At 40.8% G+C, this 18,961-nt stretch overlaps 3 protein-coding genes across 3 annotated transcripts; 1 reads left to right on the plus strand and 2 right to left on the minus strand.

Annotated features, from left to right (window-relative positions):
- pex26 (peroxisomal biogenesis factor 26) lies at positions 1-5,264 on the minus strand. Its single transcript, XM_063500890.1, has 5 exons — positions 4,896-5,264; positions 4,672-4,809; positions 2,881-3,206; positions 2,639-2,779; positions 1-2,535 (listed from the first exon to the last, which is right to left on the minus strand). Exons 1-5 carry the CDS (start codon positions 5,066-5,068, stop codon positions 2,423-2,425), a joined length of 891 nt encoding a protein of 296 aa, XP_063356960.1. The 5' UTR covers positions 5,069-5,264; the 3' UTR covers positions 1-2,422.
- Positions 5,265-5,277: 13 nt separating this feature from the next.
- llph (LLP homolog, long-term synaptic facilitation factor) lies at positions 5,278-7,210 on the plus strand. The gene is made up of 3 exons (XM_063500891.1): positions 5,278-5,374; positions 6,315-6,542; positions 6,712-7,210. The coding sequence occupies exons 2-3, from the start codon at positions 6,326-6,328 to the stop codon at positions 6,873-6,875; spliced, it is 381 nt and encodes a 126-aa protein (XP_063356961.1). The 5' UTR covers positions 5,278-5,374; positions 6,315-6,325; the 3' UTR covers positions 6,876-7,210.
- Positions 7,211-7,852: 642 nt separating this feature from the next.
- hcls1 (hematopoietic cell-specific Lyn substrate 1) lies at positions 7,853-17,509 on the minus strand. The gene is made up of 16 exons (XM_063500889.1): positions 17,400-17,509; positions 16,552-16,635; positions 16,373-16,446; positions 15,632-15,755; positions 15,376-15,486; positions 14,184-14,238; positions 13,986-14,096; positions 13,789-13,899; positions 13,603-13,713; positions 13,463-13,518; positions 12,105-12,174; positions 11,822-11,973; positions 11,574-11,744; positions 9,111-9,273; positions 8,959-9,027; positions 7,853-8,703 (listed from the first exon to the last, which is right to left on the minus strand). The coding sequence occupies exons 2-16, from the start codon at positions 16,633-16,635 to the stop codon at positions 8,567-8,569; spliced, it is 1,599 nt and encodes a 532-aa protein (XP_063356959.1). The 5' UTR covers positions 17,400-17,509; the 3' UTR covers positions 7,853-8,566.
- Positions 17,510-18,961: the final 1,452 nt, after the last annotated feature.

Here is an 18,961-nt window from a genome sequence, read left to right on the forward strand (position 1 = left end):
AAAAGTTTGTTTTTCCCTCTTTAAATTTTTACTGATGATACTTTTGGAAAGGCCTGACAGCATGTTAGGTAACCGGTTACTTAACTACCTATCCATCCATTATTTTTTTTATTTTTTGCCTGTCCCGTTTGGTTCTTTTGCCATTAGAATTATTGTCTAAAGGCGAAGAAAGATGCCCAACGGATTTACTTTACCAAATGGACCATCCCAACCTTGCCGTAATGGTCTATTTGATTCACCTTTTATTGTTTATTTTATTTTTTATTTTCACTTGCTAGATACGGGACAGACTTGAATGAGAAAGAAAGAGGGGGGAAAAAAACAGCGGAGAAGAGGGACGGGGATAAAGGGCAAAAAACAAAAACCAACAAAATAAGCAGACAAAAAATACATATATCGATCACCTGGATCACCTGTTGAGAAAGAAAAAAGAAAACAAGCAGAAGAAAACGAGAGCAATAGAATAAACAACATCACGATGATATATGGGAATATAACACTAAATACTTAATATTAAACATTATTGTGCAGCACGTAAGATCGACAGCGCACACTGTGCTTTGAGGTAGGAGCCAAAAAGGGTGTAGTTTGTGTGTGTGTGAGCACCCGTGTGTACACCTGTGAGCATGAATGCGCTTGTTTTTAAAAGGTTATTTCATGTAATGATCTGCTAGAGGGTGTGGGGGGCCACGGCCCCATCCTCCAGGGCATGAAGCAGGTATGGAGGAGATCAAAACTCCAGACATCCAGAGGCCCCCAGAACACAAGAGACCAAGGAAGACCAACAGAGGGGCAGCCGTGCCACTATCCCAGAAAGAGCTGAGGAGAGTCCCAGATGAGGGGTCACTCAGCAGCCGCGGAGCAGAAGCCAGGGGGGGTTGCAGTGACGTGCCCGTGAGCTCCGCCGGCAGCCAGCTGTGCCTGAGTGACCGAGCCCCAGGCCGAGAGGCCGAGGGCACCCCACCCCCGAAGTGGCCCGAGCGAGCCCCAGGCTCCAGGCCCCGATAAGCAGCCACCAAGGAGTGAGCCGGTGTGTACCTGGACGCCCATCCCCGGACACAAAGAACCACCAACGCACCACCAACCTATCCATCCATTAGAAAAAAAAAAATACGGTGACTGGATTCTGTCCTTTTACACATGCTGTCACATCCACACATATAATTCAAAATTCTAATTCCAAATTGATTAACCTTTAAAAATTTAAGGTTCATTTATGAGAATTATCAATAAAATAATACATAAGAACAGTCACAGGGACACTTAAATGCAGAACAAATATCTTCACTTTTACATTGTGAGTGCATTTTCTTGAGATCCAGTCCTGTGAAAAACTAAGTACAATCTGACAGCTTCCATTTGAATTAAGAGGGTAACATATTGATAATCAAATGCACTTGATTAATTGATCATGACCACTTCTATAAAAGCTGAGGTTTTGGCAGTTTGCTGGACTGGAGCATTCCGGTGTGTTAACACAGCGCCAAGGAGGAAAAACATCATCTCTGTCCACCTTTCACACCTATTAATGTTGTTTTCAAATGTTGTAATTGTGGAGGAAAGAGTTAAAAAAGTAACTGCGGCTTCCCATCGATCTGGGAAAGGTTATAGGGTCATTTCCAAACAATCTGAAGTCCATCATTTTGCAGTGAGAACAATTATTCACAACTGGAAAACATTCAAAGCGGTCGCCAATCTTCTCAGGAGTAAACATCCCAGCAAATTCCACACCCAGTGCATGATCTTGGACGTGCAAACAAATACATCTCAGACTCTACCGGCCTCAGTTAGCATGTCAAATGCAACACTTCTAGAAATGTCCTTTGGAGAGACAAGACCAAAGTGGCAATGTTTGGCTGTAATGCAGAGCACCATGTTTGTTGAAAACCAGACACAGCATGTCAGGACAAACACCTCATGTCATGCACAGTGGCAGAGGGGTCATGGTTTAGGCTTGTTTTGCAGCCACAGGAATTCAGCACATTGCAGTACACAAAACTTAAACTGACCATTATAACTATTGTTATAATCATTTAACAAATTTCATATTCCTACAGGGATACACTGACTGCAACTGTTTCCTTACCCCTATTCATCATTCTAGGTACTCTGAACCAGAACAGTGAGTCACTTCCCAGACTTAAAAAAGGAAAGGAAAAAAAAACACATCAGACTCTTGATGATTCATGTGTTGCTTTGAGATGGACAAACAAAGGATGTATTAGCGAGGAGCTGGGCAGAATTTATGGGAAGCTGTGTCATGTGAGCTGAAGAGTCTGCAGCTTAAAAAAAAAAATGCAATTTTCCTGGAATGAGGACGCTTTAAATGTTTTATAGATCTGACGTGAATATCATCCATGTTGTCTTACAAACAGTCCTTAGAGAATTCATTTAAAATGATAGACCTAGCATATTCAGTCCTCTACAGTCCTTTGCTCTGAGTGACTGCCTGATAATACGGTGCAAACATGGCGTTCCACATCTGTTTGAGCAGCTGCAGAAGTTTCGAAATCCACATGAACGCAGACGGGAGAGCTGCAGGAAAAAAAGCACAACAGAAACGCATTTACAGTCACTTTTATTTTAAGTTCTAAAAGACGATGATGTACCAGCAGAACTAAGGAACATTTCACCCAACCTGGATCCATCCGAAAAAAGAGCATGTAGAGGAGGATGGCAGTCAGAAAGATTCTCCGGAAAGAGAATGAGCCAGAGCCAATCATCAGGAGTTTTCGGTATAAAAACCTGATCACAGCCTCAAGTTTATGGACTAAAGTACCTGCAGAACAAAAGCAAAATCACAAACAGTTAACAGTTTCAGTCTTTTTTAGGCCGCTTTATGTAATGCATCTCATAAGGGTTTAGGCTGAAATGTCAGACCTTGGGATGAGACAGGATGTTCAGTTATGTCAGAGCTTCCATTCATTCTGGGATTTAGAGGAGGGTCTTGATTTTGTCGCTCTTTTTCTTCTATGATCTCCAGCGCTGTCTGTCTGTGTTCTTCTGTGAAGGCGCTGCTAAAAACCTCGCCTCTGATCAGCTCCCGAGCCTCGTCTGCCTCTCCCAGTGGCACAAGGACATGCAGCAGGTACAGCTCTGCGACCGTCCCGAAGCTAGTTGCCCTGCTGTTGGACGGGTAGTGTAACCAGGCTCTGGTCACCTCCTGCATTACAGCAGGCTCACCCACCTTGGAGTAAAGAAGTATACTGCCAAAATGAGACACAAAATCACATTAATTAGTATTTTATTGAATTTTTTAAAGAAAAAAAATCCTAAATAGTTAATGCAATACTTTTCTAAACCCCTTATGTTAAAGCTTAAAGTCTACACGTGAGTCAAATCTTGATCGTCTGACTTAAAATCCACTGTGGTGGTCATGTGTATCTTTCAATTCTTTGTAAAACACAAACAAACACGTCACACCGTTTAGTAGAAATAAGTTATTTTGGGTGTCCTGCACTCTTGTCCTTCAATCTTTAATTCTGAGAATGATGGCACCATACATATCAGCATCAGTCCCAGAAGTCAGAGGTTTAAGTAGGAAACATGGCGTTCCTAAGTATTGGCACAGTATCTGGGAACCTTGGCTCCAAATTTATGGATATGAAGGTGTGATAAATGTCTGTTTCGTTACTAGAACAGGGCACTTTTATGTAGGATTTTTTTGAGTTTATCACCCATTTCCAGTCGTTGTCCAAATATTTCAAAAAGCCAACCATTTTTCATTGGACCTACCCACTGACATAATAGATTTGGGATTATAGTCCCCAATTTTGCCTGCTGAAGAGCTTTGGAGGGCATACATTTTGGACTTCACAGACTTTATAATTTTTCCTACAGATAAAGACCTCTTCCATAGCCATTCAGATCTCATCAAAGCAATTGAGTAATAAATAAAAGTTCATTTTTTCTTACACTTTGTACAACAGTGTGGGCTTTCACAAATGTGACCTCACTGGGTAAAAAAATATGGCTCATCAAGTCAAAACTTCTAGTTTTATATTTATGGGACAGTCTGGGCAATGAGCTAGCAGAACTTGCTCTGTCATTTTACACATTTATTCATTTAAGCCTAAATAATTGTGATGACAGATGTCTTTTATTTACTACAACAACATTTCTTTATCAAAAAAGGCTGAAGTCATTAATATAAGGTTTGATTATAATAGCAGTCAGAATGAAGCAGAAAAACACAGCTCCTATAAGTGATTTCAAACAGCTATTATTTTGAAATTCAGCATCTGAGAGACTTTATACTGATTGAGTGAAACTGTGACTATGTACCCTCTTAATCTAAACTGAGATCAGTCAGTAAAAAGCAGGGAGTTGTTCGTGTCTTTTAAAAGCTTTATTTTTAAACGGCGTTATTAGTAAGTTTGTCATATTTGAATATTTCTGTTATTTGTAATTAAATTTTATGTTGATTTTTAATTCATGATTAATTATATGATTAATGACGGATTAAATGTGCTGATTAAAAAAACATGTCTTGGAGAATTTGCATATTTGAACTCTAATACGATTTGTATTTTATACTTTATTTCATATTGCGTCCACCTGCCCAAAGGCTGGGGATCAACAGATCAGTGTGTAATAATACTAACAACAACAATAATAATAATAATAATAATAATAATAATAATAATAATAATAATGAAACTCTTTCCTCACCACATCTGCATGATCTTCGCTGGTATTTTCTCCTGCTCATACTGTTGCAGGACCCAGCAGAGGACATCACGCCACTGATTGAGCTCAGCCAGAGCCTGAATCCCTAAGATGCAGAAACCAGCCTTGAGCTCTGCACATCTGCAGGAACATTAAAGACGTTTCTGTTATAACACAAACATCCAAGCTTCCAGTTACACGTGTGCGTGAAGCTTCAGAACCCTCACCTGCTGTCCTCGGGCTCCAGGGCGGCGAGACTCTCCAGACCTCTGAGACATGTGTCAAAAGCCGCTTGGAAGTCTCTGTGCACCATCATTTGTTCTGCAGCCGACTCCAGCGTGTTGAACATCTGGGTCACAGCAGCAGAGAGCGGAGGGCTGGCGGCCTGGAAGCTGTTCATGACTCCCGGATGAACTTAAAACAAACCCAACAAACACTCAAAGGGTTTAAAGCACTTTAGCTTGCAGCTAAGCACGAAATTCTCCACAACGGTTTGTTTACCTTCCGTTTAGCTTCCTGGTATTAGCCCACTGTCCAATCAGACGCCACAGTCTTCAGAATGTCCGAGGCAGCCAATCATATTGCAGCTCTTTCCAAAGCACGTGATACATTTTTTCCCAAGCTTCTAAACACGTGTGGGGAGCAGAAGAGTGTGTTGTTCACACAGTTTAAGCGTCAAAAACCTCATCTGCTGCTTCTGTGAAAAGTAAGTCAGATTTGTATGTCATATAGTGGATTAATGATCACACCTGTATGAGTTTAATGAGAGAAAGAGGCTATTTTTATGTGTTTTTAAGACTGGTGCCTCACTAGGAGTTGGTTAGCTAACTTGCTAGGCTTATTGTGACGGCCAGTATCGTGTAACTAAACGGAATTAACAGCATTTTACCATTTCTTTTTGGAGGGGGGTGGGTGATGATGATGTTAGTGCTGACCAAACGTTAAAGTTTATCACCGAAGCTGCTCATTCCCGTTTTGTTGAGGTTTAACAGCTCAGTGGATTCGCTAATCCTAACTTGCCTATAAAGTCCTTAGGTTTACGTTATTAATCATGGAAGGGAAATTGTAGTACTGCACGCGTCGGCCACTTTGTAAGGTACATCTGTTTACGATTCAGCCAATCACAAGGCAGCAACTCGGTGGATTTAGTGAAATGTGAAAGAACGGTGATGCAGGCGAGTTTGAATGCGGCATAGTTGTTGGTCTGAGTGTTTAAGAAGATGCTGATCTGCTGGGATTTATAATATTTTTAATATCAGTGTTGGGTACTAGAGACCAGCTTAATGTTTATAGAGGTGTAGAAGAAGACAGTCAGGATACTGAATGCGTGATCAGTTTTATTTAGGCTTCTCTCCCAGGTTTATTTAACTACTTTAGTTAGTTTGTAAAGATGTTGCACAGTTTATTTTCATTCTGTTTTTTTTTTGTTAGCAAAAAAAACCCGTTATAAATGGATTTTCAGATCAGATTTTTTTTTTCATTCTACCTACACAAATACGTGTCATTGGCGAGACATGTCGCCTCAGACCATCCATTTGTCTTCACCTCTTGTTTTTACTGTTGTGTGGTGTAAGGATACATGTGAAAGTCCTAAAAATTCGTGAACCCAAGTTTGCTTGACTGGTGATTTGTTGATGTCTTCGCAGCATCTTTAAAAATGGCAAAAAGCCTTCGGAGTAAATGGAAGCGAAAGATGCGGGCAGAGAAAAGGAAGAAGAACGCTCCAAAGGAGCTGAATCGTCTGAAACAAGCTCTGACCCTCGATAAGAAAGGAGAAGTCGTCATGACCGACATGCAGGAGATCGCCACAGTGGTGCCAGCTGAGAAGATAAAGAAGCAGGCCGATGTTAACATGGAGGAGGCAGAGCCTGATGGTAAGACAGTGAGCACCACAGTCAGCAGCCTTTATAGTTTTTTGTTGTTTTTTTTAATTACGAGGTGATGTCACACCTTTTTCTGTGTCACATATATCGTTTGCCAACATGAGGAAACAGCTTGTGTGCATGTTGAAGCAGTCCTCACTGCTGTGTGTCTGTGTTTCAGATGGGAAGATGGACATGGACAGCAAGCGCAACAAGAAAACTCTTCTGGATGAACATGGACAGTATCCGGCGTGGATGAGCCAGCGGCAGGCCAAGAAAATGAAGGGCAAACGATTGGGAAAGAAAGGTGGCAAGGGCAAGAAGAAGAAGAATGTTGCCTGGTAAACCAATAAACGGGAAGACCGTAATTTTAGCTTAAAGACTCTGGAAGCTGAAACACAGCATCCTTTTGTGATAAGTGTTGTGTTTCTTAATTAAATTTCATTGTGTCTGGTGGATTTGAAGATTCCCGGGCTTTGCCACAGAGCCTGAGATCGTACAAAAGTTCACTGCAGAAACTGGTTTGTTCTCATGGAACAGGAAAACCCTCTCTGACTTGAGATCAGAGGACAGAAAACGTGTGTGTAGTGTGTCTGACTGCAGAAATGTGAGTGGTGCACGTGTATTCTCTGCCGCAAGTTAAAAGTCTCTAAACTCCCATAAAAAAACCTGTCCTATGATTTGTTCTGTTCGCTTGTTCTGTTCATTTTCTTGACATCATGCAACTCTTTTGCCCACCTCCAGTGGCTCCTGGAGGTGTACGCTTGAATGATTCATAGGTCAATGTTAAGTCTTTCAACAATCAAACAAACATTCCTCTAAATTGGTCGGGTACAATGACTGGGCTGATAATGAGTTTTAAAAAGCAGCCAAAGTCCAAAACTATGAAGCAGGTCAGAAAAACTAGTCAAGAGCACTTTAAAAAATTACAAGAAGGTCCGGCTCGTACAATATATTGAAAAGAAAAACTTTAACATTTCTTGAAATGTGCATCATAGGCTATGTCTATCATCTGGTGATTTATTTTTGCTATACCTGTGTAGCAGTGGCTGCTATGGAGGTATATCATAAAAGGCCAGACCTGTGTCTCCCCAGTTATAGCTCTTAAATTAAAAAAAATAAAAATAAAGTGAACCAGGATCTTTCACCTGTCAGGTAATTGCCTAAACCGCTGCACAATAAAGTGACCTGTTTAATGCCGGTCCTTAGCCATAGTTAACGTGATACTGGCCTAATCTTTTTGCGAGGATTTTCTACTTTTACCATTTCTATTAGACTGCCAAATGTTTTATTATCAATGTTGGCTTCTTATAATTTAATTTTGATTTTGTAAACACAGGTAGAATAATGAAACAGATGTTCTCCAGCCATTATGGTTTGTGGGCGTTGCTTTGAGAAGATGACTTGGCTTGCATAGCTTTGAAGCTACTGTTTCACAGTAGAATACATATTAAGGGTTTTCTTTCCCACATTTCATAATTCTTCCCTTTTTTGTAATACTAACATAAACATGGTGTTATACTGATGAACATGCAATGTTTAAGTGCACAAGAAATCACGCATAGCCCGCTGCAGAGTCGTTACATGTTTAAGCATTAATCATCACTGTGTCCAAACACTAAGATGGCGATGGCTAAAATGATCAGCTGGTGCTCCACAAAACAGTGTTTTCAGGTCACTGTAACCGCATCAGAGGAAAGACAAAGCACAGGTTGCCAGGAGGCTTTTATTAGAATAGCAGAGCCATTTCTGGTCATAACTGTGATTACATTGGTAAAATAAAAATCCAGTGAAAGAAATGAAGAATACGGTCATATACTATCAGTTCCTTGCAGAGGTGTACACGTTTGCTCCTGATCAGGTTTGGCCTGATGCTTTTTCAGTCGGCACATTCAAAGCGAAATATTACACAAATCAACTGATTTTAAAAATTTGCTCTGATTTGATTGTTAAATACAAATTCTTCCTTCTGTTCAACAATATTGAAGTTTGTTTAAGTGAAGCTTGTGCAAAAATAGACTTTGGGAGCGTGTTGCTCACTCGATCAGCTGAACGTAAGCGGCCGGGAACAGACCGGTATGTCCGTGACACTGTCCCTTCCACCAGCCCTCGTCAATCATCTCTATGTTGTGGATTATGTCGTCTGGATTGAAGGAGATCTCGTCATCCGCCTCTGTGTGAAAAAAGAAAAGCAAAGGATTTATCCTCACATTTAAAAAGAAAAATAAATACAAACAAAAGCACTTGTGTCATAGCGTCAAAGGCCAAAGGAACACCTGTGCTCACGATCCCCTTTCAGTATGTAAACAAGGCAAACCAAAATAGCCCAGATCAGCTATTCCACAATGAGAACTGAATGTGTAGGTATGGCAGTTATATGTGCACAAGGTCACATTTATCATGAAACGTTGAAAATGGAGAGTCCTACCTCCCTGATAGTCATAAATCGCTATTGCCTTCTGGCCACATGTCAGGTCTTCATAGTCGTTATCGTCAGCTGGGAGATAAAATATGCAAGATTAATGATCAGTAGCCACGAAAGGGGTCCTGATTAACTCATGACTTTCCTTAGAGGCAGACCTTTACGCTGAGGAGGAGGAGGAGGGGGATGACCGATGTCTTCATACTCTCCATCATCATCATCCACATCTATTGACCTTTCAGGCAGAGGAGGGGCGCCCGGTTCCTCAAAATCGTCTGAGCGTGGTGGCAATGCTGGGGGCTCCTCGTATTCTGGTTCCTCCTGAAAACAGCAATGCTCAAAGTCACCAATTTCAAATGCTGGAGGTGAGCTGAGAAGATTCAGCACGAGTCCCGGTAGCGTGCCAGCATTATATTCAGAGTTAAACATCTGAATTTTGAGATGGACAAAGGGATAATTTGGGAAAAATATGTTGTAATCTTAAATTTACTTCTGGAACCAACTCTTTCTGTTCATCACCCATCTTTAAATGTCTCCAGGTGCTGATTTAGGCTGTTGTTTTATTTATTCCTTTATATTTTAATTTGGGCTCCTTTAAAAAGCCATGTCTTTGTTCCATAATGTCCGGCATCTGTATAAAATCTAACAAAAGGCCAACTTACTTATTTTAGCTTCAATGACAATTTCCACCCTGCGGGTGCAAATGTCTGCATGTCACTGTCTTTTAAACATTCATGTCCTCAGTGAGAAGCACTGGGACTGTGTGCAACAGGCAAAGAAGTGAAGTCACAAAGTACTGAGAGATGCTAAGTACTCAAAGGTAAATAAGTAGCACTTGTTTAAAATTTCAGGAGCATGTTATCAATGTGCTAACTTGTGGCTGTGGCCTTCATCGTGGTGTGATGATGCTCTTCTGCTACCTTTGACTCGTAAGTGGAGTTAGATGATTTGTAGTTAAGCATCACAGGTGAGGATAATCAGAAAGGAACCCGTTTCAGAGGCTGAATTAGGTTAGTTGCTGAGTTTTGGAGATATCAGCTGTGGAGATGTCTCTCTTCTTACAGCATTTTGCACCACATGGAATTTGCCTTTTTTGTTCAAAAAACATGGACTGTCTACTAAAAAAATAGCCTCAAAGTCTGCTGTAAAAATTTTCACATAGGACCTATTTTCTTTCTGCTTTTCCACATCCACAAACCAAAAAAATTCTGCAGAATTATGTTACTACTGACCTGTGAATTGTCCAAGGATAAAAAAGGCTCCTAACTCACCAATTAGGTGTCTACACGTAAAAGACAACTTAGCAAAGAACCAGTTTTAAATGGTGACTTTGCCTAAAAACACATTTGTCACAAAAACACATAATTTGTCTCCATTTCTTAAATGAATTTATGAAAAATTCCAAAGAGTCTGACAGACTTGAATAGTATCTTTGTACCAATAAGGTTGATTCCCAAAGAGTATGGTGTGCAGCGTGTCCTTATAAATTTGAGGAAACTGGAAAAGTGGAGGGCAAAAGAAAAGAAGTGATGATGAGCAGATGAACAGTATCTGAAATACCTGCATACCTGGATAAATCACAATGCGCACAACCAAACACTATCAGTCATGGATTAGCATACATGCCCCCCCCCCCCCAAATTTTTCCAGGAGACTCCCGAATTTCAGTGCCCCTCCCGAAAATCTCCTGGAGCCACCATTCTCCCGAATTTCTCCCGATTTTCCACCCGGACAACAAAATTGAAAAACCATATCCCAGATTGGCCCAGCCAATTCCAGTTTCCAACAATGGCTACTACTACTGCAGCTACTTAGTTTTAATCTTTCTGGGTCGCAAAATAAACATATTTTCAGGCGAGAATGTAGCTGTGTAAACTTCAAATATCTGAGCTGGGGAGAACAGCGAACTCCCGGCACATTGTTTTCAAACCCCCGCGGGCTTTTGCTACTCAGGTTAAACATAATATATATGTCACTTAGATAACTTAAACATGTTATTGTTTGGCCTTTTTCAGTGTTTTATTTGTTCGTGAGTAAATGGGTTTGGCTGAGATTAAAGTTATTAGATTAGATTAGATTAAATAAAACTTTATTAATCCCTCGGGAGGGTTCCTCCGGGGTTTTCACACAGCTGAATAAATGTCAAACAGAAAACTGATTAAACAGAAGTGTGAGATGGTAGAGAATTTACGGCAGCGTCTGGTTATATTTTAGACAGCAAGGAGCAGACGGCAGAGTTTCACTGCACCGAGAGAGCTCGTGACGTAATTCTGAAGGCTAGACTGTCCAATTTCACAGTCGTTCATTTCCGGTTACCCGGCTTTCGGCGGACCCGGCCACTTAGACCGCGAAGGCCGGGTCCTCGGGTGGATGCAGCCTCTGAATTTGGACACCCCTGCTGTTATAATAACAGTGACATTTAACTTATTTTATCCGATAAATAAACATAGTAAAATTCAAGTTTTTTGTATATATAGGTATATGTATACCTATATATACAAAAAAATATATAAATATATATAAATATGTGCATGCTGGAGGAAAGATGGATGAATATGAGTCCCATGTTTTAAACACGAGTTGTTATTTGGTACATCTGATTTTTCATATGTGTTTCTCACCACCGGCTCTGGCTCCGGCTCCGGCTCTGGCTCCGGCTCCAGCTCTGGCTCCGGCTCTTTCTGAATCTCTGGAGTGCGACGGTGGATTTCTGGTGTTGGCATATCGTCCTCTGGATCAACATGATGAACTGGTGTTACTTTAGATTCCTCCTCTCTTCTTCTTTCTTCCTCCTAAAGGAAAGAACACAATCACGTGAGCTGAAAACGGCTCACCTTGTAGCTCTTTACATTTTTGCAGTGCAGCGTACCTGCTGCTGTCTGCGTTTGGCCTCCTCTCGCTCTCGGCTCTCTCTGGCTTGCCTCCTCGCTCTCTCTTCTTCTGCTTTCTTCCTGTTCTCCTCATCGGAAGCCTTGGCCATGTTCTCAAAGCGTGCTTTCAGTTTTCCAGCACCTGCACTCGCTGCATAATAAAATCCAAAGTGAATATGAATGCAGTGCATCACGGAAACCATTGAACAGTTGTGGATTTAATTGCTTGCCAGACAGATGGCAGAGTGTGAGTGATTATGTTGGAGAAACAAATGAACTTACAAGCCTCTACTGGCTGTGTCTTTTTATATGCAGAGGTCGGGGAGTCCATGTCTGTGAAGCCTGCTGCACTCTAGAGGTTAATAATAGAAAGAAGAATTATTTTTCAGAAGTTTGAATTGTCACTACAGACATCATGTTTCAATAATGATGGTTACAGCTGCAAGAATACTCAAGCAGACGATTAACTGACTGGCAGGAAATAAATCAAAATTAAAAATTAAAAGCTGGTGGTTTGACAATCTGCTGCTTGTCTGTTCCTGTCAGATCAGGATGATGTACAAGCCATGAAACAGCCTTATTTCAGCTGATGATGTGGGCACATCTGGGCCAATCTGTTACTGGGGACCTCTGATACTCGGGCTAAACCACAAAATAAATGGAGCTAAAAATGTGATCAAAGTCCCAAGAAGCCAGATGTTTGATGGTTTTTTGTTTTTTTTATGCTTTTGCTTAAGATTAAAAATCTTTTTTTGCAGAAGTTCCCTGGCTAAGATAGGCTGTAGCTGAATCAACAGTGGTTACACAGCAACAACATATACAAAAAAATTATACAATAAAGCATCGGTAACTGTCAGTGTCGCCTCAGGCCAGATGGGGGTGTAGTCAGATTCAGGCCCACTCACTTAAATCTTTTAACAAGTTGTGCCAAAGGTTCTACAATGACTTTGAACATGACAAGACATCAGTTCAGTTGTGTCTAAGTACAAGTTATTTAGATATGTCACCACTTTGCAAAGGTCTGGAAGAAGACCCTTTTTTAAAAAAGTTTTCTTCTAAATCAAGTATGAAATTTAAAGTGAGAAATATGAAACATACTGGGCTGTAAAGACAAGGGCGGATCTACAGAGGGGCAAAGGGGGCAACTGGCCCAACTACATATAAGGTATTTTTACATACTTCACTGAAGAGGTATGTGCCACCCTAGACCTCATGCCCTTCCTTTGCCCCCCATGTAAAATTTTCTAGATCCACCACTGTGTGAATACAATAACATCCTTTACCTTTTTGACAGTAAGTCAAATCAGTGAGTAAGATGGGAACAGACCAACATTGGTCTCATAAATAAGAATGTTTATTCTGGTTATACAGAACAACAGACCATTCAGGCTAAGAATAAGATGTACAGTGGTGGAGAAGGGCTTTAAGGTTTTAGGTAGGTATTAAAACATTTTTAAGTTCATTTTATGAAAATTAAAACAGAAATAATCGATATTAATTCCAACATTTAACATTTGTGCCTCACTTTTTCCAAAGTATTAATTATTCCCCCAACAGATGTTATGGCTACTTTCCATTTTATTCCAGATTAAACAATGAATCCAAAGACAATAATACAGAATTTCATCCTTGATGCTGACCTTATCCATGCGGTCTGCCTGTACGCCATACCGGCCACCGAAACCTGCTGAATAATCTGAACACAGAAGCACTTCATCAGTGTGATGAATACAGGAAGTCTGTTCCTGTAAATAACACATCCGTGGCTCTCTCCTCTAACCTTTTTGTGACTGATGTTTCTCCGTCTCAGCTTTGTAATCGTACCCCAACGCAGCTTTGTCGACTTTCTCCTTCTCAACACCAAATTTTCCTCCAAATCCCTTTGAGTAATCTGCACAGAATAAAGCAATCAAGTGTCATGAAAAAAACGGTGGCCGAACCTGCAAAAGCTGCAATTTTAACTCACCTTTCTGCGACTGATGCTTTTCTGTTTCTCCTTTATAGTCATATCCCACAGCAGCTTTGTCTACCTTCTCCTTCTCCACCCCGTATTTCCCTCCAAATCCCTTAGCGTAGTCTGGTGAAAATAAATTTCAAATGCATAAAAAAGCAAATATAAAGCACATAATATAAAAAGAGACAGTTGCTACAACCTGAACTCACCTTTCTGTGACTGATGCTTCTCAGTCTGACTCTTGTAGTCGTACCCCAAAGCCGCCTTGTCCACTTTGTCTTTCTCGACACCGTACTTTCCTCCAAATCCCTTTGAGTAATCTAAAGCAGTGAGTTATAAGAATTTAAGATTTAGACAAACTTCTGATAGGAGAATAGTGAATGACAGATGCAGGACAGTGGACGTACCTTTCTGAGATCCATGCTGCTGCACTTCTCCTTTGTATTCAAAGCCGACGGCAGACTGCACAAAGATTGAAATCATAATAAATATTAAGCATCGTATGTGTGGAACTTTTCTTACTGAAGAAACTTCTGCTGTGGAACAGGCTCCCAGTGTGGATTAAGGAGACAGACACTCTCTCTACTTTTAAGATTAGGGTTCAAACTTTTCTTTTTGACAAAGCTAATAAATAGAGCTGAATCAGGTGACACTGAAGCCTCACCCACGGATGCTGTAAGGCTGAGGATGATGTACGACTTCCCATGATGCACTGAGCTCTTCTTTTCCACTACCGATGCATTTATATGTCACTTCTCCATATCCTCTCCTCTCCTTCCCCTCACACCCCAACAACAGATGGCTGCCCCTCACTGAACCTGCCTCTACTGGAGCTCTCTTCCCATAAAAACTAAGTCTCATTTCTCTATTTGTCTTAAAACAGGCTATCATTGATCCCTTTCCTTAAAGTCAGCTTCTGATTGGCTACGCCAGACAATCTGAACATCATGTCGGTGGGACTTTTGTGCTCAAAACCAGAGCTGTGTATCTGAGATGACCATATCCACTCTTACTGATGTCATACAGAGCCAAAATGTCTGAAACCAGCTGTATTTGGCTTACAGGAAGTACTTGTACATAGGCTTCAGATTTAAAACTTTGACCATGTTTAAAAGGAGTATCCACCAGTATATGTAGGTATAATAGAAACAATGGAAAGTATAATAGATCCCAGTTTTAACTGTACCGATCACAGCAGATGGCTGCCCCTCCATGAGCCAGTCTCTACTGGAGGTTAATTAAAAGGGAGTTCTTCCTTCCCACTGTCACCAAAGCACTTGCTCACGGTGGGTCATATGATTGTAGGGATTTTCTTTTTGTTTTCTTTGTATTATTGTAAGGCCTTTACCTTATAATTAAAGCCCTTTAGCGCAACTGTTGTTGTGATTTGGTGCTATGTAAATAAAATTGAATTGAATGAATCCTGTTGTTTGATGACATAGAGCAGCAGACAGAAACACAGCAGAGAAGGAGACCTCATCATGTCATTTAAATCACATCTGAGTTACAGAATATCAAAAAAAAGATGTTAATGTGGGTGCTGTGTGCTCCCTTTTACTTATTTTTGCCTATTGTGAAAGAGTCTGCTTGTCTTCTCACCTTATCCACACGGTCCTTCTGAACACCATATTTCCCTCCGAACCCTTTCGCTGCATCTTTCTGGGAAGAGTGCTTCTCCACCTCTGCTACATAGTCGCTACCCAGAGCCACCTGGACAACAGAGACACATCCGTTCAAACAAAAAGGACACAGTTTAAAGAAATGGTGGGCACAGAGTCGAGGGTAAAGAGGAGTCGCAGTAAATGATAGGAGCATATCACCATAATTCAGATTTCAATGAGAACAATTTGTTAACCTTGTCCATTCGATCCGTCTCCACTCCAAACTTCCCTCCATATCCGTACGATGCTTTGGGAATGTTCTCCGTCTGCTTCACCTTCTCGTGCTCCTCAGTGACCTTGCTTCTGAGCTCTGCAACACTGCAGGGGCCAAAACACATACATACTGAAACAGACGGAGTTCATGCTATTGTGAACTCAGTCACTAACACTGATACACTCATCATGGTAATTTTAAACTGTTAGTAGAGTAGTTGTTCCTCTCTGCTTACTCTTAATCCTTTCCAATATTAAAATCTCTTACGAGTCACAAATTCAGGGTCACAAATGCTCAGAAGCTCTGAGTACATGGATACTGCTAATGGGCGGGTTTTCCCAGTAGGGTGGATCATGTGTCTGTCTAACTAACCACAACACTCTCTTAGAAGATTAATTAAGTTTTCTGCTTGATGAGGATCCACAGCAACTTTGATGGTTACCAAATATTCATTAACGAGTGAATTATTGACCCTGAATAAGCCACAATTTATACAAAATCTGTCCCACCCAGTCAGCAGAGGTTTAAATATCACTGTCAAAGAGTCGTCAACATCACCATCATCATACATTATCCATATTAGGAAAGACTCGCGGCCCGACAGCTTACGCTCTGCTCTCACTTCCTCTTCCTGTTGCTGCACAGCACCCACTATGTCCTGAACTCATCTACGTGCACTATAAAAATAATATTTCCAGGAACAGGCTGCATGTCTTTTCACCTGATGTGTTCTTTACGTCCTGAGCCCTCGATGGTTTTGGCCCCCCACCTCTGCTCCTGCTCTGACACGTCATTCTAAAAAACACACACACACATAAACACAAAATCAGAAATGATTGACGCGGGGGTGTCTACCCAACCCTCCCTACAGTGACGCTCACTCCAGGAAGTGCACAGTACCTCAAAGTCAGGGTCCGTCTCCCAGTCATCCCCCTCTCCAGCCACCTTCATGCTCACATTGTGGCCCACCACTGACTTCCACATCTGGGGGTGGGAGATTAAAACACAGTGAGCCACAAAGGACAGCTGCAATAAAGATCAACGACCCCTTCGTGCATTAAAATGATTATTCTCTGTTTAGGTGATCACTAAAAATAAACTAACGCACAACCACAAGCTCTGACCAAACTCTGCTCAAGTCTCAAAAAGGAAGTTATTCTGAACGTGATGGTTCATTTCCCCAAAAAGAACATACACTTATCTTATAAAACATCTAACTAAAACACTGAAGAAGCTGCATTATAATATATTATTTAAGAACATTATGCACTGCACGTGTTAAAATCATCTTTAATAAGGTGGAAATGAGAGATTTTATGTCGTGAGGGAAGCAGATAATCTAATAAAAATGAAGTCTTCTTCAGTAGCTGGCTACAATTTATCTTTAATTATATTTTTATGCCACTTTTATTGCCATAAATGGTAATTCTAGGCTAATAATGACAGTCTCAGTAATGCTGGGCTTGTTATTTTTAATATTGAACACACAGTTCAGATAAACACTGAGTAAAAAGCAGAAAATAGGTTATTCCCGTATTATTTAATCACTTTTATGCCATTCAAATGCTTTGCATCTGAAAACTTGAGGCTCTTAAGTCGCATTTGTAGCTACTAACGTTTCACTGTGCAGCACTTTAAACTGCGACTGCTTACATCTACTTCCTTAATTTAACGGAAATATTAACAGAGGAAAGTTAGACGCTGGCCTGTTAGTGGCTTCACTTTGAATACAAATATAAGATCTTTACCTTTCAGTTGTTGAGCAGTTTGCCCGTGTTTGGATGAATAATGTGCAACAGCAAGCGGTCAAGCGGGATCTTCGCACAAGTCGCCGCACTCTAACTGGCGAGGAGTGAACGCGGATCTAGCACACGTGAGCGCGCTTTGGTGAAAATACCTGCACAAGTGTCGCCCCTGTCTGCTCTGGGGATTTAAGAGTTCATACCTGAAAGCGGCTTGGCTGTTTTATTTTATTGTTCATATAAAAGCATTTAAATTAATTGTAGTGATTTAAAAAATATATATAGATAGTGAAGTGCTGCATTCAAGTACCGTCCGAAATCAAAGAAAGTCCACCAGACACGCGCTCTTAAACAGTTTCAGATCATAAAAAAACGTAGACTGATTACAGACCAGCTGCTGTGGTGCAGTTGCAACATTTGGGGGCTTACACAAATTAAAACAGCTGGGAAAAATGATAATGAGCACTCACTTTTGGAGTCTGTCTATGCCTCAATAATAAAAATGGGGTTGGTTAAAAGCGTTTGCAGTTTCTGCTTGTCAAAGCCAATCTCAGAGGGCCACTGGTGCGACATGGGAGGGTAGGTCCTAATGTATTCGGGAAAAATAATCAATCCCGCTCCCAAAAAGCAAGCAATGCATCCTGGTGCATCCTGCTCCTGCCTACCTCCCTATATAACGTCAGCAAACGAAAAAGCTCCTACACAGTAAAAGTAATAAAACCAGTTTTAAAGTGAGTCAAACACCTAAAATAAACTAAATCTACAAAAATAAAGTCAAGAAATAAAAGCTGTGACCTTATTTCCAAGATTTCTAAGCGTCATTGTGCAGATATGAGCGTGAACGGCACATTAAGATTGGGCTGTATTCTCGTGTAATACCATCGAGAACCACAAGATGGTGCAGTGAGTCAGTGTAGCAGGAGGCATGCCACCATCATTTAAGCTCATTTTAGCTTACAGGTGTCGAACTACAGGCGTCGAGGGTCGCTGTCCTGCTTGTTTTCCAACTAACCTGCCCTTGTAGCTTCTTATTGGCAAAGCACACCTGATCCAGGTAATCAGCAGCAGGTAGGGCAGGGATATCTCAAAAACAAGCAGGATGCTGGCCCTCGAGGACTGGAGTTCAACATCTTTACACACTGTCACAAAGCTCAAATCATCTCACACTTTGTTTTTGAACACTGACAGGGAGTTCCCGCTACTCAAATGGTCTCCACAGTCACCAGATCTCGAACCAAGAGAAACTTTGGGATGTCTATCATGAATGTACAGCGGACAATTCTGCAGAAACTGTGTCAGTGTCATATTTATGTGGACCAAAATATCTGAGAAATGTTTTCAGCACCTTGTTTAATCTATGAAATTAATAATTAGGTCAGCTCTGAAGACAAAACAGTTTCCAAACTGGTACCAACAAGGTGTGCCTAATAAAGTGTCCACATTTTACCTTACATATTGTCTAATTGAAGTTTAAGCATCTTTCATATTTAAATGGATAATTGTATTACTTTTAGTGTTTTACTTACTTTTAAAATATTCATGTCTTCATTATATTCACCTTTTGAAAG

This window comes from Pelmatolapia mariae, linkage group LG17 (genome assembly GCF_036321145.2).
Source record: "Pelmatolapia mariae isolate MD_Pm_ZW linkage group LG17, Pm_UMD_F_2, whole genome shotgun sequence".
Classification (NCBI taxonomy): Eukaryota; Metazoa; Chordata; class Actinopteri; order Cichliformes; family Cichlidae; genus Pelmatolapia; species Pelmatolapia mariae.